A 26,406-nucleotide genomic window follows, 5' to 3' on the forward strand; every position below is an offset into this window, starting at 1 on the left:
GCCTTGTGGTTAATGTCACATTATGTGCCCTTAGGGAACAGCAGATGCCGAGAGAGCCCTTGCTGCCGCCAAGTTTGTGTAAGTTCTTCCCAGCCAGGTGGAGTTTTCCTCTTAGCCATTAGGCCCATTGAAAGTCAGTGATGGGCCACTTGCAGTTTGTTGTGCATGCAAACCCAAACCAAAAGGATCAAGGTTCCTTCACACGGGTACGGGAATGACATTTGGTGGCTCTGACCCACTAATTATTGGTCTGGAAGTTGGTGTGGTTTTTGACTACGGAAGCAGTGTGGCCTCTTGGGAAACACGGGGGACTGGGAGGTTAGGAAACCAAGCGTCTCATTTCGGCTCTGCCACTTGTCAGTTGTGTGACCTTAGGCAAGTCACTTAACTTTTCTGTGCCTCAGTTTCTTCATCTGTGAAGTGGGGTTAAAATACCTGTTCTCCCTGTACCCCATAGCCTGTGAGACTGGGACTGTGTCCTATCTCATTATCTCGTTTCTGTCTCAGTGCTTAGTGCAGCATTTGGCACATAGGAACGTGCTTAATAAGCACCATCATTATTATTTCAGCTTCAGAATTAATTACTGGTTGAATCAAGTATTCCTTGTGGCTCTCCATTTATAGTACCATTAACTAGATAATACACAGTGCTGGCCACAGGGTCTTCATTGGTTTGAGTCATACATGTCAAACTCATCCCTGTGGATGCTCCACTCATGTGGTTACATGTTTAAGTGCAGGCTGCACTTTGAAAAAGCTGAAAATGATTAATTCTTTTTTGGTATGGAAGAAGCTACCTACCCCTATTAAAACAATTAAAATTCAAGGTCATGAACCTGTTTCTGACACTCTGTGGCTGGTAATAGCAAAGGTATCCTATCACTTAATCATATTGAAGTTAGATTTTGGGAAATTTCCTTGTCACACTTGTTACTTCAAAACTGAAAAGCAATTTTACATAGTGCACGAGAGTGATTTGCCATCTCACACACTTTCTCTCTGTCTCTCTCTCACATACATTCACTCACATGCTTCTTCTCCCCTTCAAGCAGATTTCTCTGTTCTTCAAACTAAGGCCCTCCCTCCTGGCCTCCTTAAAAGAGCACTGAAGCATTTGAGCTTGGAGACTGATCCCATAATGATTTCTAAGATGACAACTTTGTGGTGGTTTTCGAATAATATGGTCCTTGGATTTCTGCACTGTTTTTTCTAGTTTGATAGCCAATTCTAAACTACTTTTATTGCCCCGTTAGAATAAAACCCTAAATTTGGTTAGGTGTTTTGAGCTTGTGATCTTTTCCAGTTTATTACTGATCTGAAAGGACCTTTTTTTTTAGAAGTCAGGCAATGTCAAAACCTGTTCATCTGGTTTCTCTGGAAATTCCAAGCTTATTTCTCTTGCTCTTTCTTTCCTGAAATTGATTGGAAATCTTCAGCTTTTTTACATGGTGCTTAAGTCATGCATATGTGTGCGTGCGCACATGCACGCATGTGTCCACACACACACAAGAATGCACATGTGGTCAGTTACTTGGGCTGAGGCCATCACCTGGTAGGCAGTTATGTAACGATGGACCTGTGTGTGCACTTATACTCACTACCTCTCTACAGTGCCCTCTTTTTCACTCCTCTGCCCCTTCCTCTTACTCTTTTACTTCTGTTGCTCTTTGTCTTCTTCACCCTGGTTTGATACTTTGTTTTTTCTTTCCAGGGAGAATGACGTAGCTGGCATTGATATTAACATGGGCTGCCCGAAAAAATTTTCTATCCAGGTAAGTTGATTTTACCGTTCTCTTTACCTTTTGTGGGCTTGACAAATCCTTATACGTGTTTATTTCATTTGAGATTCTATGAGTTTCTGTCTGTCATCTGTCCTGTTTTTGGCTTGGGTGGCAACGGTAAGTTGATTTTACCGTTCTCTTTACCTTTTGTGGGCTTGACAAATCCTTATACGTGTTTATTTCACTTGAGATTCTATGAGTTTCTGTCTGTCATCTGTCCTGTTTTTGGCTTGGGTGGCAAATAGGGTCATGGGATGAGATGACATGTTGGCTTTCAAGCCCTCAACCACCTCGCCCCCTCTTGCCTCACCTCGCTATTCTCCTACTACAACCCAGCCCACACACTTCGCTTCTCTAATGCTAATCTCCTCACTGTATCTCGATCTCGTATGTCTTGCCACCATCCTCTCGCCCACGTCCTGCCTCTGGCCTGGAATGCCCTTCCTCCTCATATCCGACAGACAGTTACTCTCCCCACCTTCAAAGCCTTATTGAAGGCACATCTCCAAGAGGCCTTCCCTGACTAAGCCCTCCTTCCTCTGCTCCCACTCCCTTCTGCATCGCCTTCACTTGCTCCTTTTATTCACCCACCCCCCCAGCCCGACAGCACTCATGTACAGATCTGTAATTTTATTTATATTAATGTCCATCCCCCCTCTAGACTGTAAGCTTATTGTGGGCAGGGAATGTGTCTGTTATATTGTTATATTTTGTACTCTCCCAAGCACTTAGTATAACACCGTACACACTGAGTGCTCAATAAATACGATTGGCTGACTACTGACCATTCTCACCTGTCCCGCCATCGACCCCCAGCCCACGTCATCCCCCGGGCCTGGAATGCCCTCCCTCTGCCCATCCGCCAAGCTGGCTCTCTTCCTCCCTTCAAGGCCCTACTGAGAGCTCACCTACTCCAGGAGGCCTTCCCAAACTGAGCCCCTTCCTTCCTTTCCCCCTCGTCCCCCTCTCCATCCCCCCATCTTACCTCCTTCCCTTCCCCACTGCACCTGTATATATGTATATATGTTTGTACATATTTGTTACTCTATTTATTTATTTATTTATTTATTTTACTTGTACATATCTATTCTGTTTATTTTATTTTGTTAGTATGTTTGGTTTTGTTCTCTGTCTCCCCCTTTTAGACTGTGAGCCCACTGTTGGGTAGGGACTGTCTCTATATGTTGCCAACTTGTACTTCCCAAGCGCTTAGTACAGTGCTCTGCACACAGTAAGTGCTCAATAAATACAATTGATGATGATGATGATGATGATGACCAGCCTCTGTAAGAATAGGCAGTTTGGCTTTGTGATCTTGCTAGCTGCAAGAAGGGTGAGTTCGGGGCATGGAGACAGGGGTTAGTAATAGTAGTAATAGGATTCATTGAGTGCCCACAGGGTGCAGAGCACTGCACTAGGAACTTGGGAAGTACAGTCCAAAGTGATACAGTCCCTGCCCACAAAGAGCTTACACTCCAATGGGACAAGAAAGACGAAAGCCACAGGAGCTGAAGAGGAAGTGGGGAGTTACTTCCCTGGTGAATTTACAAAAACGGAGACCCCAGCAATGGTTACTTTGAGAGGAGGTCATTTTCACCAGGTTGACGTCAAACCTATGGCACAGTAACTTAGTGAATGTCAAGGCGTTGACAGTCAGTTGTCAACCCAAGCAATCATTGATGTGAAGAGTGATACAGCCTCCTTTGTTCTAGAGAAACCCATTTAGAGGAAGCATTTTAATTTAAGTTGGCGATTCACACGTCTCTCCTCTAAAGGTTTAAACGTGGGTAGTATTTATGATGTTGCATTTGATGTGATTCATTTGGATTGAATTGCAGAAATGACTGTGCTCCAATCCCAGGTAAGGGATTAACACAGCAACTCAGAGGGGTCTGTTCCAGACTGCGTAGCCCAGGGGCATTTAGCAAGCATATCTGATATCTCAGATGAGCTCTCCTCCCTCCTCTCAAGTGCTACTCCATCCACCTTTGCTACTGACCCCATTCCCTCTCATCTTATGAAATCTCTCGCTCCATCCCTTCTCCCCTCCTTAACTTCCATCTTCAACCGCTAACTCTCCACTGGTTCCTTCCCCTCTGCCTTCAAACATGCCCACGTCTCCCCCATCCTAAAAAAACCCTTTCTTGACCCCACCTCCCCTTCTAGTTATCACCCTATCTCCCTCCTACCATTCCTTTCCAAACTCCTTGAACGAGTCATCTACACCCGCTGCCTCAAATTCCTCAACGCCAACTCTCTCCTCGACCCCTTCCAATCTGGCTTCCGTCCCCTACATTCCACCGAAACTGCCCTCTCAAAGGTCACCAATGACCTCCTGCTTGCCAAATCCAACGGCTCCTACTCTATCCTAATCCTCCTCGACCTCTCAGCTGCCTTCGACACTGTGGACCACCCCCTTCTCCTCAACACCCTATCCAATCTTGGCTTCACAGACTCCGTCCTCTCCTGGTTCTCCTCTTATCTCTCCGGCCGTTCATTCTCAGTCTCCTTTGCGGGCTCCTCCTCCCCCTCCCATCCCTTTACTGTAGGGGTTCCTCAAGTGTCAGTTCTTGGTCCCCTTCTGTTCTCTATCTACACTCACTCCCTTGGTGAATTCATTCGCTCCCATTGCTTCAACTATCATCTGTACGCTGAAGACACCCAAATCTACATCTCCCCCTGCTCTCTCTCCCTCCCTTCAGGCTCGTGTCTCCTCCTGCCTTCAGGACATCTCCATCTGGGTGTCTGCCCGCCATCTAAAACTCAATATGTCCAAGACTGAACTCCTTATCTTCCCTCCCAAACCCTGCCCTCTCCCTGACTTTCCCATCACTGTAGACGGCACTACCATCCTTCCCGTCTCACAAGCCCGCAACCTTGGTGTCATCCTCGACTCTCCTCTCTCGTTCACCCTTCACATCCAATCCATCACCAAAATCTGCCAGTCTCTCCTCCGCAACATCGCCAAGATCCACCCTTTCCTCTCCATCCAAACTGCTACCCTGCTGATTCAATCTCTCATCCTATCCCTACTGGATTACTGCATCAGCCTCCTCTCTGATCTTCCATCCTCCTCTCTCCCCCCACTTCAATCTATACTTCATGCTGCTGCCCAGATCATCTTTGTGCAGAAATGCTCTGGGCATGTTATTCCCCTCCTCAAAAATCTCCAATGGCTACCAGTCAACCTACACATCAGGCAAAAACTCCTCATTCTCGGCTTCAAGGCTCTCCTTCACCTCGCCCCCTCCTACCTCACCTCCCTTTTCTCCTTCTACAGCCCAGCCCGCACCTTCCACTCCTCTGCCGCTAACCTCCTCACTGTATCTCGTTCTCACCTGTCCTGCCGTTGACCCCCGGCCCACGTCCTCCTCCTGGCCTGGAATGCACTCCCTCCGCACGTCCGCCAAGCTAGCTCTCTTCCTGCCTTCAAAGCCCTACTGAGAGCTCACCTCCTCCAGGAGGCCTTCCCAGACTGAGCCTCCTTTTTCCTCTCCCCCTCCCCATCCCCCCCGCCCTACCTCCTTCCCCTCCCTACAGCACCTGTTTATATGTTTGTACAGATTTATTACTCTATTTATTTTACTTGTACATATTTACTATTCTATTTATTTTGTCAATGATGTGCATCTAGCTTTACCTTTATTCTGATGACACCTGGCCACATGTTTTGTTTTGTTGTCTGTCTCCCCCTTCTAGACTGTGAGCCCGTTGTTCAGTAGGGACCATCTCTATATGTTGCCAACTTGTACTTCCCAAGTGCTTAGTACAGTGCTCTGCACACAGTAAGCGCTTAATAAATACAATTGAATGAATAAATGAATCTGAAGAATTATCCTTATCCCACCTTGATTACTGAATCAGCCTCCTTGCTGACCTCCCTGCCTCCTGTCTCTCCCCATTCCAGTCCCTTCTTCACTCGGCTCCCTGGATCATTTTTCTACAAAAGCATTCAGGCCATGTTTCCCCACTCCTCAAGAAACTCCAGTGGTCACCCATCCACCTCGGCATCAAACAGAAAGTTCTCACCATTGGCTTTAAAGTACTCAAATCACCTTGCCCCCTCCTACCTCACCTCGCTACTCTCCCATTACAACCCAGCCCACACACTTTGCTCCTCTAATGCTAACCTTCTCACTGTACCTCAATCTCATCTATCTCGCCACCAACCTCTCGCCCATGTCTTATCTCTGTTCTGGAATGCTCTCCCTCCTCAAATCTGACAGACAGTGACTCTCCGCTCATTCAAAATCTTTTTGAAGGCATAGCTCTTCCAAGAAGACTTCTCTGACTAAGCCTTCTTTCCTCTTCTCCCATTCCCTTCTGCGTCACCCTGACTTGCACCCTTTATTCACCCCCATTCCCAGCCCCATGACATTTACGTACATATCTGTATTTATATTACTGTCTGTCTCCCCCTCTATGTTCTAAGCTCGTGAGCAGGGAATGTGTCCATTTATTGTTGTATTGTACTCTCCCAAGGTCTTAGTACAGCGCTCTGCTCACAGTAAGTACTCAATAAGTACGAATGACTGACTGACTGACTGACTGACTGACCTACACCGCTTTTCCAGTGGCTTCTGATTTCAGCAGGGTCAGAAACCTCATTCTACCACACAATAGAATGAGACTTGGAGATCCTTGTCTCCTTTGCTGTTGGGAGAACTTGGGTCAGATCCCATCCCATCTCGATGCCTCGGTTTCTCGGTTTCTGTGAAAGGTTGTCTGTCATTCTACTGATAAGACTTACTAGTTTCAGGAAAGTTTCACTCTGTAATTCTTTTGTTGTACTTTTTTTTCCTTAGGGAGGAATGGGAGCAGCATTGCTGTCTAATCCAGATAAAATTGAAATGGTAAGTAATTCACTTCTGTTATTCCCAGCTTCTAGTCACGTCACCCCAACAACCACCCTTCACATGTATGTATTTATTTATAGTAATGTCTGTCTTCCCCCTAGACTGCAAGCTCGTTGTGGGCAGGGAACATGTCTACCAACATTCATTCATTCAGTCATATTTATTGAGCGCTTACTCTGTGCAGAGTACTCTACTAAGCACTTGAGAGAGTACAATACAACAATAAACAGACACATTACCTGTCTATAATGAGCTTACGGTCTCGAGCAGGGGAGACAGACATTAATATAAAAAAATAAATTGCAGATATATATGTAAATGCAGTGGGGCGGAGAGGGAGGAAGAACAAAGGGAACAAGTTAGGGCAACGCAGGAGGGAGTGGAGAGGAGGAAAGTGGGGGCTTAGGGAAAGCCTCCTGGAGATGTGCCTTCAGTAAGGCTTTGAAGTGGGGCAGAGTTGCTGTCTGTTGGATTTGAGGAAGGAGAGTGTTCCAGGCCAGAGGTAGGACGTGGGCGAGTGGTCGGCGACAAGATAAGTGAGATGGAGGCACATTGAGAAGGTTAGCATTAGAAGAGCCAAGTATGTGGGCTGGGTTGTAGTAGGAGAGTTGCAAGGTGAGGTAGGAGCGGGTGAGGTGATGGAGTGCTTTAAAGCCAATGGTGAAGGGTTTTTCTTTGATGTGGAGGTGGATGGGCAATTTGAGAAGAGAATAGGAATGTATGAGCATAAGCAACCTATTCCTTGTTCCAGATTATATGATTTTAATGGTGGGCCCTTCCCAACAGCCACCTTCTTCAGTACCTGTGTGGGAGACTTGTATGAATTATAGATGATTCCCTTCAAGATCCATAAGTAGTTTGAAATAATTTGGTCTGTTCTGTGTTGGGGCCAAGAAGATGCCAGTTCAGTGTCAAATGCATTCTTAGACTCAATCAGTGGTATTATTGAGAACCTTCAGAGTGCAAAGCACTGTGCTAAGCACTTGGAAAAGTACAGTGGAAGCAAGAGTGCCCCCTCTGCCCTCAAGGAGTTTACAATCTAACTAGGGAGATAAGCAGATAAAAATGATGTACAAATAGTGGGAACAAGAGGAAGAACAAGGATATAGCGGGTGGTAGTATAAGTAGATCAGAATAAAGCAGTTGAGTAAATAATTGTAATGACAAATGTACCATATGTACATAGGTGCCCAAGATAAATTAAATACATCAATCAGTCATATTTATTGAGTGCTTACTTTGTGCAGAGCTTGGGCGAGTACCATATAACAGTTCATAGATACATTCCCTGCCCACAAGGAGCTTACAGTCTAGAGCGGGAGGCAGACATTAATATAAATACATACGTTTGAAGGGTGGCTATTGGAGTGATGTGACTAGGAGTTGGGAATTAATTGGAGCAGGTGAGATTTTAGGAACACTGAATATGAGGAGACTTACAGTCGGGCAAATCTGAGTTGTGGGGTGGGAGTTACATGTCAGGGGAACAGCATGAGAGAGGGCTTGGAGGCGGAGGGTGAAGGAGGGGTGATATGGGCTAGAAGGTAATCTTGAGAGGAGTGAAGAATGGAAGTTGGGGGAGTAGTGAATGAAGAGAGCCAATATGTAAGGTGAAAAAAGTTGGCAGAGAGCCTTGAAGCCAACTGTGAGGAATTTTTACCTAAAGCGGAGGAAGATGGGTAGCCATTGGGGGATTTTTGAGGAGTGGAGAGTCGGGCGCCAAGTGGACTTCCCAGAATATGCTCTGAGCAGCAGTGTGGAGTCTAGACTGAAGTGGGGTGAAGCTGGAAGCAGGTAGAACAGCGAGGAGGCTGACAGAAAAATCTAACCTTGATATGACAGTCACTAAGTGAATCAATCAGTAATATTTATTAAGGGCTTACTTTGTGCAGAACACTGAACTAAACACTTGAGCGAGTTCAGTATAGTTGGTAGACATGATGCCTGCTCTCAGAGTTTAGCCAGGGATTCCGACATTAAAATAAATTGCAGCTAAGGGAAGCAGCCAAGTGTAAGGATGTGTACATAAATTATGTGGGGGTAGTGGTGGGGTGTGTACCTAAGTGCATGGGTGAGGCAGTAGGGAGGGAAAATAGGGCAGATGAGGTGAGAGCTTAGTCAGGGAAGGCTTCCTGTAGGAGATATTTTAGTAGGGCTTTGAAGACTGGGAGAGTATTGGTCTGTGGGATATGACAAAATCTTGGACCAGGGTGGTGGTTGTTTGGGTGAAGAGGAAGGGGTGAAGCTGGGAAATGTTTTTGTGGAAGAATTGGCAGGATTTAGCAGTTGATTGCCTATGAGAACTGGAAGACAGTGTGGAGTTGAGGATGACCCCCAAAGTGTGGGCTTCTGGGCAGGGAGGGTAGTGGTGTTATTAATAGAGATGGAAAAGTTAGGAGGAGGAGTGCTTTCTTTGTTTTGTGGTATTTGTTAAGCACGTACTACGTGTCAAGCACTGTTCTAACCATTGGGGTAGATACAAGTTTATCAGATTGGCCACAATCCCTGTTCTACATGGGGTTCACAGTCTAAGTAGGAAGGAGTAGGATTTAATCCTTGTTTTACAGTTGAGGAAACTGAGGCACAGAGAAGTGAAGTGGCCTGCCCAAGGTCACACAGCAGACAAGTGACAGAGCTGGGAGTAGAACCTAGGTCCTCTGACTCCCACACCCCCACTTTCTCCACTAGGCCATGCTGAGTGGGCTCAGGAGGGAAGATAAGATGAAATTTAGACAGGCTGAGTTAGAGGTGCTGGTGAGACATCCAGGTGGAGATGTCCTGGAGTCAAGAACAAATGCCACAAATTATTATTATTATTAGTAGTAGTAGTAGTAATAATAATAATATGAGGAGCTGTGGGATTGAAGATTAGTTGGCCATTTGAAGCCAGAGAGGTAGATTTGGGAGTCATCCTCATGGAAGTCATGAGTTCCCTGGAATATTGAGGGTAGAGGTAGAAGAGTAAGAACAAAAAGACTGCTGAAAATTTAGCTTGACTTCCCCTAGGAATATGAATAGATAGAATCTGGTAATGGCTCTTGGCAGAAAAGGCTTGGGGTTGTAGCCCCCAGCAGTTAGAATAAGCTCTTGTTACATTACATTAAATGAATAATGGGAACTGCAGCATTGCTGCCTTTAAATGAAAAAAGCAAACTCCTGGGCTCCTTCCTCTCAAAGCTTTGTCCATTTGAAAAGAGCTAAAACTAAGAGTTGATGGCACTGACCTGGAATTTTTCGTTTGTGCAATAAATAGGATGAAGTATATAGGGGTGACACAGCCATAATTGTTTGGCCCCTTGGGTTTTCCTGAAAATGAGTTTTCTTTCTCTCTAGAGGCCACCCCACTGAACTAAAAATTTAAAATGAAACCAAACTTCATTGTTGGAGGCAGAGAGAATCTGGGGAATTTGATGTGAGTCATTCTTGACTGAAAAGAAGTGAAAAACCACTTGGGAAAACTAGAGCACTTAAGTTCCACAGCCTGTAGCAAGAAAGTACTGGGCTGTGAGACATGACAGGTCAATCCGTGGTATTTATTGAGTACTTACTGTGTGCAGAGCACTGTACTAAGGGCTTAGACGAATACAGTATACCAGAGTTGGTAGTCAGTAATTCATATTCCTGAGCAGGGGGCTTCATTTTCCTCTGATGAAATGATTGCATGTAGCCATCCAGCGTATTTGAAGAAGACACCACTGACGGTGAAATTCATCCATGAGCATCTATGGCTGAATAGGTAAATGTGGGATCCACAGTTCTGGTCACGTCATGCACACAAAATGGCTGTCCCTTGTTGTATTTGTTATGCTTAATGCTTGCAGGGCCTGGTGATGTTTTTCCTTTGGCCACCTTGTCTCTCGTCCCTTATGAAGATTTTGGTCGGAATCCGCTCCTTTCTTGGTAGCAGTATGCCATGCTGGCCTAGCCTCTGCAACCGATTCCCAGTTTCTAACTGGGATGCCAACATTGTCTAAAGCTTTGCTTCCCCAGGTGTTTTAAAACACTTCCTTGGCCCTCCCTGCTTTTGGTTTCCCAGTTTCAGCTTCCCATTCAATAGCTATTGGGGTTTCCAAAACAGAATTCCTCATGTTCTTGCCCTCCCCATGACTTTCCTATCATGAGACAGCACTAGCGCCCTTCCCGTCTCACAAGCTCGTAACCTTGGCGTTATCCTCAACTCATCTCTCATTCAACGCACATGTTCAGTTTATCACAAAATCCCATCAGTTCTATCTTCACATCTTTAGAATCTGCTCTTTTCCTCTGTATCTAAACTGTTGCCATGCTGATCCAAGCCTTATAATAGCCCACCTTGATTACTGCATCATCCTCTTCACTGACCTCCCTGCCTCCTCTCTCTCCCCCCTCCAGTCCATACTCCACTCTGCTGTCCTGATCATTTTCCTGAAAAACCTTTCAGTCCATATCTCCCCACTCCTCAGAAACCTTCAGTGGGTGCCCAACCACCTCCTCATCGAACAGAAACTCCTTATTGGCTTTAAGGCAGACAGCTCTCCCCTTCCTACCTCATCTTACTGACTTCCTACTACGACCCAACCTGCGTACTTGGCTCCTCTAAAGCCAACCCACTTATTGTGCCTCAATCTCGTCTTTCTTGCTACTGATCCCTTGCTCATATCTTCCTTCTGTCCTGGAATACCCTCCACTTTCATATACAACAGGCAGACCACCACCGTCTCCATCTTCTGAGCCCTACTAAAATCATATTTCCTCCAAGAGACTGCTAAGGGGAAATAAGCCCTAACTAAGCTCTCGCTTTCCTGTCTAAACCCTCCCTTCTGCATCACCTGTGCACTTGGGTGTGAATCCATCCCTTCCCCAAGCCCCACAGCACTAACTTACATAGTTACCCATCTGTAATTTGTTTTAATGTCTGTTTCCTCTTCTAGTTGGATCATGTCTGCCTACGCAGTTGTATTCTCCCAAGTGTTTAATACAGTGCTCTGCACACAGTAAGCTCTCGGTAAATACCATTCACCGATTGGTGGATTTGCAGTGGAACTACATGGTTACCATGGTTTCTCAGCAGCTGCAATTATTTTTCTTCTTCTATCCAGAATATAGAGGCCAAATTTTAAGGTCCATTTTCTTCTTGATTGGACCCCGGTCTGGAAGAAATCCACTTGCATCTTCATTTGGCTACTTGACCCTCCATTTAAGGAAAAACAAGGGAGTAGTTTGGGGCAGAATTGGTGAGCACTTTCTCGGAAGCAACTCATTTGCACCCAGATTGTCGCTCCCAGATACAAGAAGGCCTCTGAAAATTCCACTCTTGAATTTTGAAAAGGGCCCTCTTAAAGGAGAGTACTTTTTATGATTCATGCATAATTGACTAATGCATTGAAGTGGTTTAAAATGAACTATTTAGACTGTAAAATGTTCTGAAGTGGGTTCTTTTCTGTTGGCCTTGCGTGATTTTTTTTTTTAATAATACTACAGATAATCTAATCTGAAATTCGCATCTCCTCTTGCCTCCAGGACATCTCCACTTGGATGTCCTGCTGGCACCTCAAACTCAGTATGTTTGAAACTGAACTACTCATCTTCCATCCTAAATCCACTCCTGACTTGCCTATCCTCCTTATCCCAAAAGCCCACAACCTCATCGACATCCCTGTCTCCTCTCTCTCCTTCAACTCATATTCAGTCTGCTGCCAAATCCTGCTGGCTCTTCCTCCACAACATCTCCCAGATTCACTCCTCCTTCTCCACCCAAACAGCTCCCATTCCGAGACAAGCTCTGTTCATATTGCAGTTCGACTGTTGTTTCTGTCTCTTCACCAGTCTCCTGCCTCTGGCCTGCCTCTCCACAACAATTTACAGTGCACGCTGCTGTACATTTCATCTTCCTGAAGCATTGCTCAACACACATCTCTCCAGTCCCCCAAGCACTCTACTAGCTCCCCATGTCCCTCCACATGAAGCAAAAACTCCTCATAATTAGCTTCAAGGCTGTCCATCAGCTCCCCCCTCCTACATATCTGCTCTCTTCCCCTACTATTCCCCAGCTCATTCTCTTTTGTTCCTCCCAAGCTTACCTTCCAATTTTGTTTCATGGTATTGATTAAACGCTTACTATGTGCCAGGCACTGCACTAGGCACTGGGGTAGATACAAGCTAATCGGGTTGGACACAGTCTATGTCTTATGTCTGGGGCTCACAGTCTCAGTCCTCATTGTACAGATGAGGTAACTGAGGCACAGAGAAGTTAAGTGACTTGCCTGAGGTCATACAGCAGACAAGTGGAGGAACTGATTAGAAGCAGCGTGGCTCAGTGGAAAGAGCACGGACTTTGGAGTCAGAGGTCATGGGTTCATATCCCAGCTCCGCCAATTGTCAGGTGGGGGATGAGACTGTGAGCCCCATGTGGGACAGGGACTGTGTCCAACCAGATTACCTTGTATCTACCCTAGCACTAAGAATAGCTTTTAGACTGTGAGCCCACTGTTGTGTAGGGACTGTCTCTATATGTTGCCAACTTGTACTTCTCAAGCGCTTAGTACAGTGCTCTGCACACAGTAAGCGCTCAATAAGTACGACTGATTGATTGATAGTAAGGGCTTAAACAAATGCCATAAAAAAAAAAGAACCCACGTCCTCTGACTCCCAAGCCCATGCTCTATCCACTTGGCTATGCTGCTTCTCATTGTGCCTTCTAATTGTACCTTGCTCTCAAGTCTCCTGCTAATGTTGTCTAGCGCCTACTGTTCCCCCAGCCTTGAAGCAACGTGGCCTGGGAGTCAGAGGACCCGTGTTCTAATCCTGGCTCTGCCTCTTGCCTGCTGTGTGACCTTGGGCGAGTCATTTCACTTCTTTATGCCTCAGTTTCCTCAGCTGTAAAATGGGGATTTATTACCTGTTGTCCCTCCTAATTTGACTGTGAGTCCCATGTAGGACTTGATTATCTTATATCTACCCCAGCACTTAGTAGAATCAGGGAGCCAGAAAATGTTCACATCCCTAGTTTTTCGTAGAACACATCCTCAGTGAAAGCTTCTCTTTCAGAGGCCACGTTCCCTGCACTCTGCCTCCCTTTCTTGTTCCCCAGATTGTGAGGGACAGCTTTGTTTGGCTTGATGCTCCTTGAGAAAGGATCTCCATTTTGAATTATTATAGAAATATGTCCCCTTGTCTCACCTCTAAATGCTTGTGGCTCTTGTACTGTGTTTGTTTTCCTGAAACTTTCCAAAACAGCTTTGAGTTGCATGTTTCTGCTTCTCTGATTTTCCCTTGCACCTGGCCCCATGGGACTGGATCCAACCTGATTATCTCGTATCCACCCCAGTACTTTGCTCATAATAAGCTCTTAAATAATACAGTTATTAAGGAAACTCCTTGTGGATGGGGAACGTGTCTACCAACTCTATTATATTGTACTCTCCCAAGCGCTTGGTACAGTGCTCTGCATACAGCGCTTAATAGGTATGATTGATCGATTGCTTATTCCAAGCCTCATTTTATTGATATTCTCCATGTTGAAGAACCATTTCTACTCTTGCTGCATTATGTAGAAACAAAGACCCAGATTAGCACATGAACACTGGGCTAAAAAACTAAGCAGAGATTACTGTGGTTTAGCCAGCTCACTGGAGCAAGGCATTTGAATTTATTATGCCTGAGGTTCCTCATCTGAGGGGTGAGATTAATAATCTGTATTGACTGACTGCTGTTTATAAGACACTGTAAAATGCAAGGAAAGGAGGCTGTAGTTTAGGAACTTCTCGGGGGAAGCCTGCATAACCTTTTTGCCCATTCCCTTTGTCCTGGGAAGGTACAAGAACGGCCTCTGTAAGAAATAGAGAAAAAGACCAAGAAAAATCTATAGATGCTGGGATATACATGATGTTGTGTGGGTAATCAGCTTTTATTCCTAAAGGAAATGAGATGTCCTTGAGCTGCTACTTAAAATCATTGCTTTCTTCCCTTTGTACAGATTTTAAGTACTCTCGTTAAAGGGATTTGCAAGCCGGTGACCTGCAAGATTCGCATTCTGCCATCGGTAATTATGGTTTCTTGCCTTCTGAAACCCCCGTCTGCTTATAATGAAAGTGGATTAAAGGGATGGATGTTTTCCTTATCAGCGCACAGGGTGGAAGCAAGGACGAAGGGGTTGGAATCTCATTTTGAGTTAATCAGTTGACAGTGACCTTTGCCCAGGTGAAACGTGTTCCTCCCTTGTGGTTCTTTTCAGCTCAAGGACACGCTGGACCTCGTTAAACGGATAGAAAAGACAGGCATAGCCGCCATCGCGATCCATGGGAGGTGAGTTGCTTGGGAAAGGGGACTTGTGGTGGTTTTCTTACTGCTGAGAGGCAGGTATTTCCTGCTCCCTTAAACCTTGAACTGGCCAGCTTCAGATGAAAACTCAGCTCCCTGACATCTGGTCTTACCAAGCTCGATCATCAAGACAAGCCTCTTGCACCAGGTTCTAGTCCTGGCTCTGCCACTTGCCTGCTGTGTGACCTTGGACAAGTCTCTTCACTTCTGGGCCTTGGTTTCCTTATCTGTAAAACAGGGACACAATACCTATTCTCTCTCCTTCTTAGACTCCATTTTGGGACGGGCTGTGTCCAATCTGATTAACTCATAATTACTCCAGCGCTTGACACATAGCAAGCATTGAGTAAATGCCATCATCAATAGATTATAAGCTCCTTGTGGGCACCAGCTGTATTTTAGTGTACTCCCAAGTGCTTAGTACAGTGCTCTGCCCACAGTAAGTGCTCAGTAAATATGATTGATTGACTGCTAGATCATTGGTGAGCCATGGGCCAGGGAAAACAAAGTAGTATTCCATGTCCTTTGCTGTGAGTAGGAGCACAATCATTTCTTTCAACACTACGTCACACCCTATCTGATTAGATTCCTGAACAGCATACTATTCAAAAATCATAGAGAAAACACGTGTTATGGGAGAATTGAGTTTAAAATGGATACTGAGACAGAGAGTTCAGGCAGACTTCATTATTCCTGGTCACCCCATTGACTATCTAGACAGCCCCCACTTAGGCTCCAGGCTCTAGTGGAAGGGAGGGGCAGGCTGTGGTTTCTCTGTCCACCTCCATCTCTCTTGCCCAGGTTATTACCACCTTAGAATATTTTAGTTGTTCTCAACATTCAAAATCTTCTTGAGCAAATGCACTTGAATTTTCACCCTTTATTCATCCCTCCCTCAGCTCCTCAGCACTCATGTACATATCCGTAATTTATTCATTTATATGAATGTCTGTACCCACATCCTCCCCGCCGCCCCAAGACTGCAAGCTCGTTATGGTTAGTGAACGTCACTTAGTCATATTTTATTGAGCACTTACTGTGTGCAAAGCACTTTACTAAGCACTTAGGAGAGTACAATATAACAGACACAGTCCCTGCCCACAACAAGTTTACAGTCTAGAGGGGGAGACAGACATTAATATAAATAAATAAAATGACAGATATGTACACAAGTGCTGTGGGGCTGGGAGTGGGGATGAATAAAGGGAGCGAGCCAAGGTGGTGCAGAAGGGAGTGGGAGAAGAGGAAAGGAGGGCATAGTCAGGGAAGGTGTCTTGGAGGAGAAGTGGCTTCAATAACGCTCCGAAGGTGGGGAGAGTAATTGTTGGATTTGAATAGGGAGGCATTCCAGGCCAGGGGCAGGACATGAGTGAGAGGTCGGTGGCGAGAGAGTAGATCGAGGTACAATGAGAAGGTTGCAATAGAGGAGCAAAGTGTGCAGGCTGTGGTAGGCGGGGACAAGGTGATTGAGTGCTTTAAAGCCCATGGGTCTACCAACTCTGATTGCTCTTCCAAGCGCTTAATACAGTGCACTGCACACAGTAAGCACTCAGTAAATACAAATGACTGAGTAATTGATTTTTGTTTCGACAAGTTTCTGAAACCTGTGTGGAGTGAGTCTTTAAGGGGAGTCCTGTGAACAGTCAGGTTCCCCAGAGATGAGATGGAATGTGATACTTCTTCATATCTAAGGTACCCACAAAGCAGAGGGCATATCAGCTTTCTCCTTTAAGCACTATCCATAATCCGCAAAGGAAAAGAAGAGTTTATTTGTGCTAAAGAACTACCATTCTGAATCACAAAAATGATTAAAACTTTGGAGTAACTTTATCATGTGGTGCTTGAGTATGTTGTATTTGTAATTGACAATGCTACCCTAGCTGTCTTCCTAAGTAGTGAGAAATATTTTGCTTTCACATGGAATGTTTTATTACATTGTGCATAACAAAGGTCAAACAGCAACCTCAACTTATTGACCTTAACTTGATTTAACTTCTGTGCCCCAGTTTCCTCAACTGCAAAATGGGGATTCAATACCCGTTCTCCCTCCTACTTAGACTTTGAGGCCCATGCGGGACAGGGACTGTGTCCGACCTGATGAACCTGTATCTACCCCAGCGCTTAGAACAGTGCTTGATACATAGTAAGTGCTTAATGAATACCATTATTTATTTTATTTATTTTATTTTAAAGATAACTGATAATCATAATAATGATGATAATACCCAGTGGGATTGTATCCCAAAGAGGAGAAATGTGTTGAGCCCTATAATGATTCATGATGGTACTGCATATGAGAGAGCCTGGTAGAAATAATAAATATTTCTATAATAGATGTGGTGTTAGACTAGATTTCCAGTTGGCATTCTGACAGGAAAATCTAACACATTTCAGTTTAGACTACATTTTGATTAACCTAACAATTGGTCTAGTAACCTAAGGTTATTACAATCACAGCAATATTTTGCTTTGTTGACCCTCTCATTTTCACCCTTAGAAGGTTTTGGTTCGTTCACAATCCTTCCATCCCTCCCTTAAGAACAGTGATTCCTAGGGATGACTAGTTGGAATATTTTTGCATATCATTTTGAAATGTTACACTGTTGCCTTGGCTCTCAACTGAAAGTGCTTGATACGCATCTGGGTACAACAGGCATTTTCTGTCATGGCATTGGTACTTGAGGAGTGTGCTTGAACTGGAGTAATGTAATTAAATAGGAAATCAATAGATGTCATTTGTGACTAATTTGTAAAGTGAGCAAGCCAATGTGGCTCCCACCCTTTCTCCACCTCCGCTTAAAATCCATCAATTCCAGGGTCATTTCAGTTCTTGGTAACGTTTCGTGTTTCTTGGAAAATGTATTCTGTCCTCAGGGAGGCTTTTAGGTAGTTTGCCCTATCCTTGGCCGTTTGGGTTGACCTGCTCTTCATCACTGTCCTCAGGTCTCCGGACCTTCTGGAGGCTCATCTCTGCTTGACAAATGTTTCACCTTTTCCCTAGAGAATTGTATTGTATTCTCCAAGAGAGGGTTTTCACTCCATAGATTTTTCTCTGTAGTCTGAGGACTGAACAGCACCCAGCACTCTCTCAGGGCTCAAATACCAGTCAGCCAAACAGCTACTCATTCCTCTTACTGAAGTTTGAGCCTGTCCTGTATTCCTCACGAACTGACCCTTGCTCCTTTGCCTGTGGAAAAATGTTTCGTTTTGTGGGTACTTTACTGTGCAGACTCTACCAACTATATGTAGGGTAGGAGAGGAAATCGGGAAACAACATTTTGGTGTGGCAGGGAAGGACAGCTAGTATGGGAGTCGACAACATTTTGGGGCAAAAGAGCCTAACCCTGGAGCAGTTGGTGCACAAAGAGCCAATCGCAATTTAAACATACGTTAACAGAGTGGGCTCTGTTGTAAATCTAACAGTTTTAAATGCCTCACCCTCCACCCCTTTTCAGTGCCTACTGGGGAGCAGCTGGGCCAGATTCAAACCCCTCCACCCCCAAGGGCTGTTAGTTTTTCCAAGGCGACTTGGATTTATAGGGCCCCCACACGACGTCATTACACCCACAGCATAGTGTGATGATGTCAGTGCACTTCGTGTTGTTTTTGCCAGCGAAGGAAGGGAGGCTGTGGGAGGAGCGGCACGATGGGCCGGCATAGGTTGCACTTAGTCTGTTCCCCTCACCTCTCCTCCCCTAGCCTCAGGAATACGAGAGGGCAGTGCCCACACCACCGGGCGTAAACAGTTGTTGTGCAGTCCCTCCCTGCTGCCTGGATGCCATCAGTGGAGGATAGAAGCCTGTCCCCCGCGGGGACTGCAACAAAGTCTCTGGGGCTGTGCAGTTCAGGGAGATGGGGGGATCTTCCCAGGGCCTCATGGAGGGTGTCTAAGACCTGCTCTTGCTCTCGCTCCTGCCCGCAGCCCCCTGCTTCTCCCCTTCCCTCCTGTCTCGGAAAAACTGCTGAGCCCGTGAGAGTCTCCAGGGCGGGTGGGGCGGACTGGGGTGAAGATTCCCCAGCCTGAATGGCGGGGGCGGGAGGTCTGAGCGGCGGGGTTCTGGCTCCACCCAAAGTGGGGACCCCGGTCCATGGCCTTCTGGAGATGGGCACCCACCTGTCCGTCTCGGCACAAGAACCCAAGCTAGCCGTTGGTTGCCGATTCCCTCCTCCCCTTAGGCCGAGTCCCTGGGTGGCAGTTTTAAATGCCTCGCCCCCCCACCGTCTTGAGAGCCATATTTGGTTCCAAGGAGAACAAGCCCTGGCTTGCCAGTCATAGGTTGCAGACCCCTGCTCTAGTACTAAGGTCTTTGCAAATAGCCTAGAATGAAGAGCAGTGTTCTGAACAGAAGGGTTTCTTACATCTAACTCCTAAGCCTCAAATAAAACAAAAAAAAAACCTAGTACAATTGCATGTCAATCAATCAATGGTATTTATTGAGCACTTCCTCGAGAGTACCATGGAATGGAGTTGGTTAGACAACAGTCCCTGCCCACAAGGACTTTACAGTCTAGTAAGCCATAAGCTTGAATAGTTTCTCTTTGAATAGTTTTGGGGGTTTTTTTTTTATCTTTCATGGTATTTAAGTGCTTACTTTGTGTCAGACACTGTACTAAGTGCTGAAGTAGGTACAATAATAATAATAATCGTTAAGTGCTTACTATGTGCCAAACACTGTTCTAAGCACTGAAGTAGATACAAGTTAATTGGGTTGGACACAGTCCCTGTCCCACATGGGGCTCACACTCTTCATCCTCATTTTCCAGATGAGGTAACCGAGGCCCAGAGAAGTTAAGTGACTTGCCCAAGGTCACAGAGCAGACATGTGGTAGAGCGGGGATTAGAACCCAGGTCCTTGTGACTCCCAGGACCGTGCCCTATCCACTAAGCCATGGCCCCTTCCCACCCAAGTTTACAAGATAATGGGGTTGGACACAGTCCCTTTCCCACAGTCATAACCCTCATTTTACAGGTGAGGTAACTGAGGCACAGAGAAGTGAAGTCAAATGCCTATCTCCAGAAGGCCAAGGACCCGGGAGCAGGGTCCCTACCTTGAGTGAAGCCAGACCCTCACCACTCGGACTGCCCACCCCATGCCATTCAGGCCGGGAAATCCTCACCCTAGTCCGCCCCACCCACGCTGGAGGCCCCCATGAGCTCAGCAGCTTTTCCGAGACAGGAGGGAAGGGGAGAGGCAAAGAACTTCGGGTAGCAGTGGGACCGAGAGCATAGCCTACAAGTACCATAGCCGAGATTAGAACCCAAGTCCTTCTGACCCACTAGGCCACGCTGCATCTACTACATGGTAGTGGTCATGGAGTAGTAGTAGTAATAGTAATACTGTAGTAGTCATGATACTAAGTAGAGATCTTTATCTGAAATATATCTGCTGTGGGAGCCCGGCACCCTGCTGCTTTGACGTATGTCTTCCTCTTTGTCTTTTGTATGTTTGTGCTCCTTTCCTTACATGTCTATTGCCAACCACCCCCCTCCCCCCATTCTTAGATTGTTTGCCCCTTAGGGGCCAGATATCTTGTCTCCAACTTATCCATATATTTCTTCCCCAGCGCCTAATATGGTGCTTTGCACACATAGTAAGTGCTTGGTAAATATTATTATTACTACTATTACTACTACTATCTGAAAGTTGCATTCTCCAGGAGGCACAGGTGGAGATGGAAACATCAACTTACCATGTGGCACAAGAGGTGAAAAGTACCGGCCAGGGAAGAGTTGAGGTTATGGAGGTGAGATGAGCAGGTGACATTGCTGGAGAATCAGTCAGTCAACCAGTGGTATTTACTGAGTGCTTACTGTGTGCAGAGCACTGTACTGAGCCCTTGGGAAAGTACAGTACAACAGAGTTGGTAGACACGTTCCCTGCCCACAAGGAGCTTACAGGAAAAGCAGCATGGCCTAGTGGAAAAAGCCTGGGCCTGGGAGTCAGAGGAGCTGGGTTCTGATTTTAGCTCTGCCATTTGCCTGCTGTGTGACCTTGGGCAAGTTCCTTAATTTCTGGGCCTCAGTTTCTTCATCTGTAAAATGGGGAGTAAATACCTACCTGTTTTGCCTCCCCTTTAGAGTGAGACCCATGTGAGACAGGGACTGTGTCCAACCTGATTAACTTGACTCTACCCCAGTGCTTCAAACAGTGCTTGACACAGAGTATGGACATAACACATATAATAGTAATAATAAAGTCTTTCCAGGCATCGTCTGAAGATCTTTCATCTACAGCCCAGAAACCAAATGAAAAATAATGAAAAATGTTAGCCACCAGCCACTAGCCCACCTTGCTGCTGTTTTTAGTTTGGGGGATATAAGCACAACTGGCTTCCAGCTCTGTCCCAGGAGTAGGATGAGTCCGCCATCTGGCAGTTAATGAAATGGCAGTTAATGAAATGACAGTTTCAGAATTGTGCTCTCTCGTTGCAAAGGAAGGAGGAAGAAAGGCCCCAACATCCCGTCCACTGTGATGTTATCAAAGCCATCGCTGAAGCCATCTCTATCCCAGTAATAGCCAAGTAAGTTGCCATTCAACACGATCCTGAGTGATGATCAACACGGTCGAAGAACTGTCCAGGCGAGTGGTTGGCACAAGAACGACCCTTGAGGGTGGCAGAAAGGATGCCCATGCCTGGCACGGTCACAAAATTAGGTACTTTTTCAAAAAGTTGCTTCTAGGAAGCAGAAATGGTGTGCATTTCTGACCCATTCACTCCCCTTCTCTTGGCATTATGGACCTTTGTAAAAACTTATTGCCTTTTTTTGGTTTGTTTCGGCACTCAAAACAGAAATGTCATGTGATGAAGGTTTTCCAAAATCCACAATTCAGGGAACAGCAGGTGATAGAACTGGAAGCCTAATTTGAGGTGTTACATGCCAACTGCTCCTGATCCATTGGTGAATTGGTGATTCATGCAGGACCCTGGGACCCCACATGTCAAAACTGAACCCAAAGACTCAACTAGTGGACATAGAAGTCCCACCCACCCCCTCTTAGTTGACGTTTCTGCCACCGTTTTTCAAATTGACGACACTCTTATGATCTTATGTGGGTTATGAGTTCAACCAGTGCTGGTTTTTTGTGGCCTTGGCTTAATGAGTAGGAACAGCTGTGACTTAACTGTGTTGGATTGCAGCGGAGGGTCTCATGACTACATTAAAGAGTATTCGGATATAGAAGCCTTCCGGCAAGCGACAGCTGCCTCTTCGGTGATGGTGGCCCGTGCGGCCATGTGGAATCCATCCATCTTTAGAAAGGAGGGCCTGCAACCCCTGGAAAAGGTCATGAAAGAATATATCAAATATGTAAGTCTCCTCTATTCTTAAATGTCAAGCAACAGCCAGATGGGCAGGTTGCCAGCTGCAGCTTGAGTCTTTTCTGTTTCTCCTTGCATTTTTCATTGTTATTTAGGAAGAGGTCCGAGGTTTCTAAACTTTGCTTCTCCCCGCTCCCTAAAGTTGGGGAAACACCCATCATGGAACTGCTGTTTCCTCTCCCCTCCCTACCCTCGCCTGACTGTGCAGAGCTCCAAGAGGAAAGATTTTTTTTTTAATCTGCTCACCTCCAGAGATGCTTACTGAAGTGACTCTCGTCAATTCAGGATGAGAGACAGTTTCTTTCAACTCTTTATGGTGGTGTGTTGGATTTGAAAAAGGGGGGATTTTGACCTTGTCTTTGGCCTTTTTTTGTTTTTAATATGGTAGTTGTTAAGTGCTTACTGTGCGCCATGCATTGTCTTAAGTCCTGGAGTAGATGGTTGGACACAGTCCCTGTCCCACATGGGGCTCTCAGTCTAAGGGGGAGGGAGAGAGAAGCCCCACTTTACAGATGAGGAAACTGAGGCCCAGGCGCAAGATCCCACAGCAGGCAAGTGGCAGAGCTGGGATTAGAACCCAGGTCCTCGGACTCTTTGACCCAGGCTCTTTCCACTGGGCCACATTGCTTCCCAGTTACCTTTCTGGTAACCCAATTTGGTCATAGCAGTGGATGGTTCTGAGCCACTGAAATTAGTTTTGTAACTGGAAGAATTTAGAGTGAAGGCTGGGAGTGATTAAAGATGCTGTAACACCGGAAAATCTGGTTAACATGGAAAATGCCAGCCCTTTTACCTCATTGACTCCACCACGTTGCCCAGGAGCTCCATGGGGGCTAAGGCAGCTTTGAGGTGGTCCCCAGGCCCCCAAGCTCAGTCACTTGTACTGAGCCAGAGTGGCTTCTTAGCCCCATCCGTCACTTGGGAAAGGGAAGTTTTTACTCTGGGGTCATCTACTTCTGGGCCAGCTGGAGGATGGATTTGGAAGGGGGCATACAGTCAAGTTGAGAAAAGCTCAATACAGGAGCTAGGTGAAATCTGCTGAAAACTAATTTTGAGTGATAATAATAATCATAATAACAGCAATAGTAATAATGACATTTGTTACGCACTTACTATGTGCCAAGCACTGTTCTAAACACTGAGGTAGATACAAGGTAATCAGGTTGGACACAGTCCCAGTCCCACATTGGACTCCCACTCTTAATCCCCATTTTACAGATGAGGAAACTGAAGCCCAGAGAAGTGAAGTGATTTGCCCAAGATCACACAGCAGGCATGTGGTGGAGCCGGAATTAGAACCCTATTTATTCTATTTATTTTATTTATTTTATTTTGTTAGTATGTTTGGTTTTGTTCTCTGTCTCCCCCTTTTAGACTGTGAGCCCACCGTTGGGTAGGGACTGTCTCTATATGTTGCCAACTTGTACTTCCCAAGCGCTTAGTACAGTGCTCTGCACACAGTAAGTGCTCAATAAATACGATTGATGATGATGATGACTCCCAGGCCTGTGTTTTATCCACTAAGCCACTCTGCTTCTGTTCCCTTCTGCCCACCCCTTACTCCTCATCCTGCAAGGTGGGGCACACTCTAGTTGAACAGCAAGAGTTCTGTGCCTCTGTGAGCTGCTGCCCACTGCTGGGTTCCTTTTCAGGGCGTGAGTGGCTATGGCTGTCTCTCTCTAGCTCCGCACTTCCTTCATAAAGAGTGATGCTGCTGGCTCAGGTGCGGAAACCCCAGGCAGCTGGTGAGGAGAGAGCTTGTTCTCTAGGTCTCCTCATCATTATTTTCCACTTCCTTTCTGTAGCTCACACCTGGCTGCCAGAGGTCAGCCTGGCCCCTGGGCTTGAATGCTTACGGGGGCTTCTGGCGAATGGGCTCGCTCATCGTCCGTGTAGGAGATAGCCCTCAGTCAGGAGCAAGTCGGAAGGCGCATTCAGCTGGGGTGCCACTGGTACTTCATCTTCTCCCTGGATTTGTGAGCTTTCTGTTTTAGGTTGTGGGTGCTGCCTCTAAGCAATTGGTCTATGCTGTTGCTCAAGAAAATCTTTCCCAGAGACTTGCCTAGTGGCTGTCAGTGCGCAAGTGTTTAGTGGGTGCCCGGAAGGTGTGCAGAACTTACCTGGGCCCTTAATATTATTTAAAATGCAGCAAAGCAAGCTTGCTCAGTCCCCAACACATGAGCTCAATCAGTCAGTGGTATTTATCAAGCGCTTACTATGCACAGAGCATTATACTAAGCACTTGGGAGAGTACAGTAGAATTAGCAGATACATTCCCTGCCCATAACGAGGTACAGTCTGGGGGTGGTGGGAGGGACATTAATATGAATAAGTAATTTATCATTTGCAAATCAAAGCCCAGCTGGTTAAATAGAGGAGCTCTCTGTTACTCCTTAAAGTTTCCCCACATCTGCAGCTCATTTTTTGTGGTTTTTCCCTTCAGGCAGTGAGGTTCGACAATCACTACATCAACACCAAGTACTGTTTGTGTCAGATGCTGAGAGAACAGCTAGAAAGCCCCTTGGGGAAAAAACTACATGCAGCACAGTCTTCTCAGAATATCTGGTGAGCAGTTCTGCAAGGGGTCGGGTCAGTGGGTTTGTATACCAAGAACCCATGCCATACTGTCTCAGGTGAGTGGTTCATCCAGCCCAGTATTTTGTCGGCAACAAAGGATGTTGAAGGCGCCATTTCCCTACTTGGGATGCATACTCATGGGTTATGAATGTACCGTCCAACATCCTTAACTTTCTCGCTGATCACCTGTCCTGGACCTTTCAGCACCCCTGATATTCGCTTTGAGCGTTCACTAGCGGGGCACAGCTGGAAAGGGATAATCCAGAAGTGGTGCTTGCGGATTTTTCCCGGGTTTAATAGACTCCTAAAATCCAGCTTAGCTCACCTGAAGGTCTGTCAGTTAGTGCCATGAATGCCTATGGTAACGCCAAAGAGGAAGCTCTTCAAAGCTCCCGGGATGCCGGCGAACACCTTGGGGCACTTCAGAGTGCTTAGCGTGGCTGAAGATCCAGGGCCCAGCAAGGCCTAGCGCCATTCTGATTTCCCGCTTGGCCCCTGTCTCGGTCCTGGCCTGGGTGCTTAAAAACTTCGTTAGTCAGCCCTGCTGCCTCCACTCGTGAAATGGGGACCTGGGGTGTGTCATAACCTGGCCCAAGCTCTCGGCCTGTGCGGTTTTCCTCCAAGCAGGACTGTAGCACAACGGTAAGAGAATCAGGGGCATTCACGGCTCGTTTTATGTGAAGAAGCCAGTCTTGTTGCTTGGCACTGCCTCTTAGTGGCACTAAGAGTAAAAACATTTCTTAATTCTGACTGCAATTTAAGCTGTGATCTCATTGGACCAAGGAGTTGATGAAGTTTCAGCATCTAGGGTCACGATGTCCAGCCCTGTGGGCTTGGAACATTTTAGGGTATTTGCCCCCATTATAAATGCTTTGGCTCGATTACCTTGCGAATGCTGAAGAGAAGGCGTTGTTTTCCGCAGTGAAGTGTTCGAATTGGACAGTTTCTATGAGGAAGTGACTGCAGAGCTGGCAGCCAAAAGGGTGTTGCATGAGGCCACAGTGCAGGAAGATGACGGCCAAATGGATGATGCAGATGTGATAGAGATGGCAGTTAAATTTGACAAGTAAGTTCAAGGAAGCTCGCCCCTGTGCTGACTGTGCGAGCTCTCTGCCAAATCCTGCCCCTCATCTTCTTTAGCCGTTATTCCACTGCCCTCTGCTGGCTTGTGTAGCTTTTTCTCCAGGAGCTTGATGGCACCAAATTCCAGGGCAATCTGATATCAGAAACAAATGCTCCTGAGACCCTGGAGAAAAGGCTTTCCAGGGTTTCCTTCTAGGCTCCCAAAGTCTGGAATAACACCAGAAGGTGTGTTTTTGCTCTTGTGTTTTCTGAAAACTTGTGTGAACAGTGAAGGCTTTCTGCTGAGAAAAAGTTCTGTGAGACCTCTCTAAACTTTCCTCTCAGACGCTCCTCCCCTGGCCCCCATCCCCATTTGTGGGCAAAAAATGTTCTGAGGCTGAAGAGTCTACTTCATTTCCCCAGGGGCCTTGGGTTTCCGTGGCAAAACCCAAAAATTCCTTCATTTTCTGCTCCACATCTGGTGCCCTCAGCTACCCCTCTCTGGACCTTCC

At 46.2% G+C, this 26,406-nt stretch overlaps 1 protein-coding gene across 3 annotated transcripts in view; it reads left to right on the top strand.

The window, feature by feature from the left end:
* The window catches only part of DUS2 (dihydrouridine synthase 2), a 47,600-nt gene that overhangs the window by 10,517 nt on the left and 10,677 nt on the right, over positions 1–26,406 (top strand). For 2 of the 3 annotated variants that reach the window (XM_038772743.1, XM_038772742.1), the window contains exons 5-13: positions 35–78; positions 1,712–1,772; positions 6,587–6,634; positions 14,592–14,657; positions 14,850–14,920; positions 21,371–21,457; positions 22,076–22,244; positions 24,699–24,820; positions 25,755–25,898. In XM_038772743.1, the coding sequence (XP_038628671.1) occupies positions 35–78; positions 1,712–1,772; positions 6,587–6,634; positions 14,592–14,657; positions 14,850–14,920; positions 21,371–21,457; positions 22,076–22,244; positions 24,699–24,820; positions 25,755–25,898 (812 nt within the window). The remainder of the gene's footprint in view (positions 1–34; positions 79–1,711; positions 1,773–6,586; positions 6,635–14,591; positions 14,658–14,849; positions 14,921–21,370; positions 21,458–22,075; positions 22,245–24,698; positions 24,821–25,754; positions 25,899–26,406) is intronic. The other variant, XM_038772744.1, reaches the window with a different exon arrangement.

The sequence above is a fragment of the Tachyglossus aculeatus genome, chromosome X1 (genome assembly GCF_015852505.1).
Source record: "Tachyglossus aculeatus isolate mTacAcu1 chromosome X1, mTacAcu1.pri, whole genome shotgun sequence".
Lineage (NCBI taxonomy): Eukaryota > Metazoa > Chordata > Mammalia > Monotremata > Tachyglossidae > Tachyglossus > Tachyglossus aculeatus.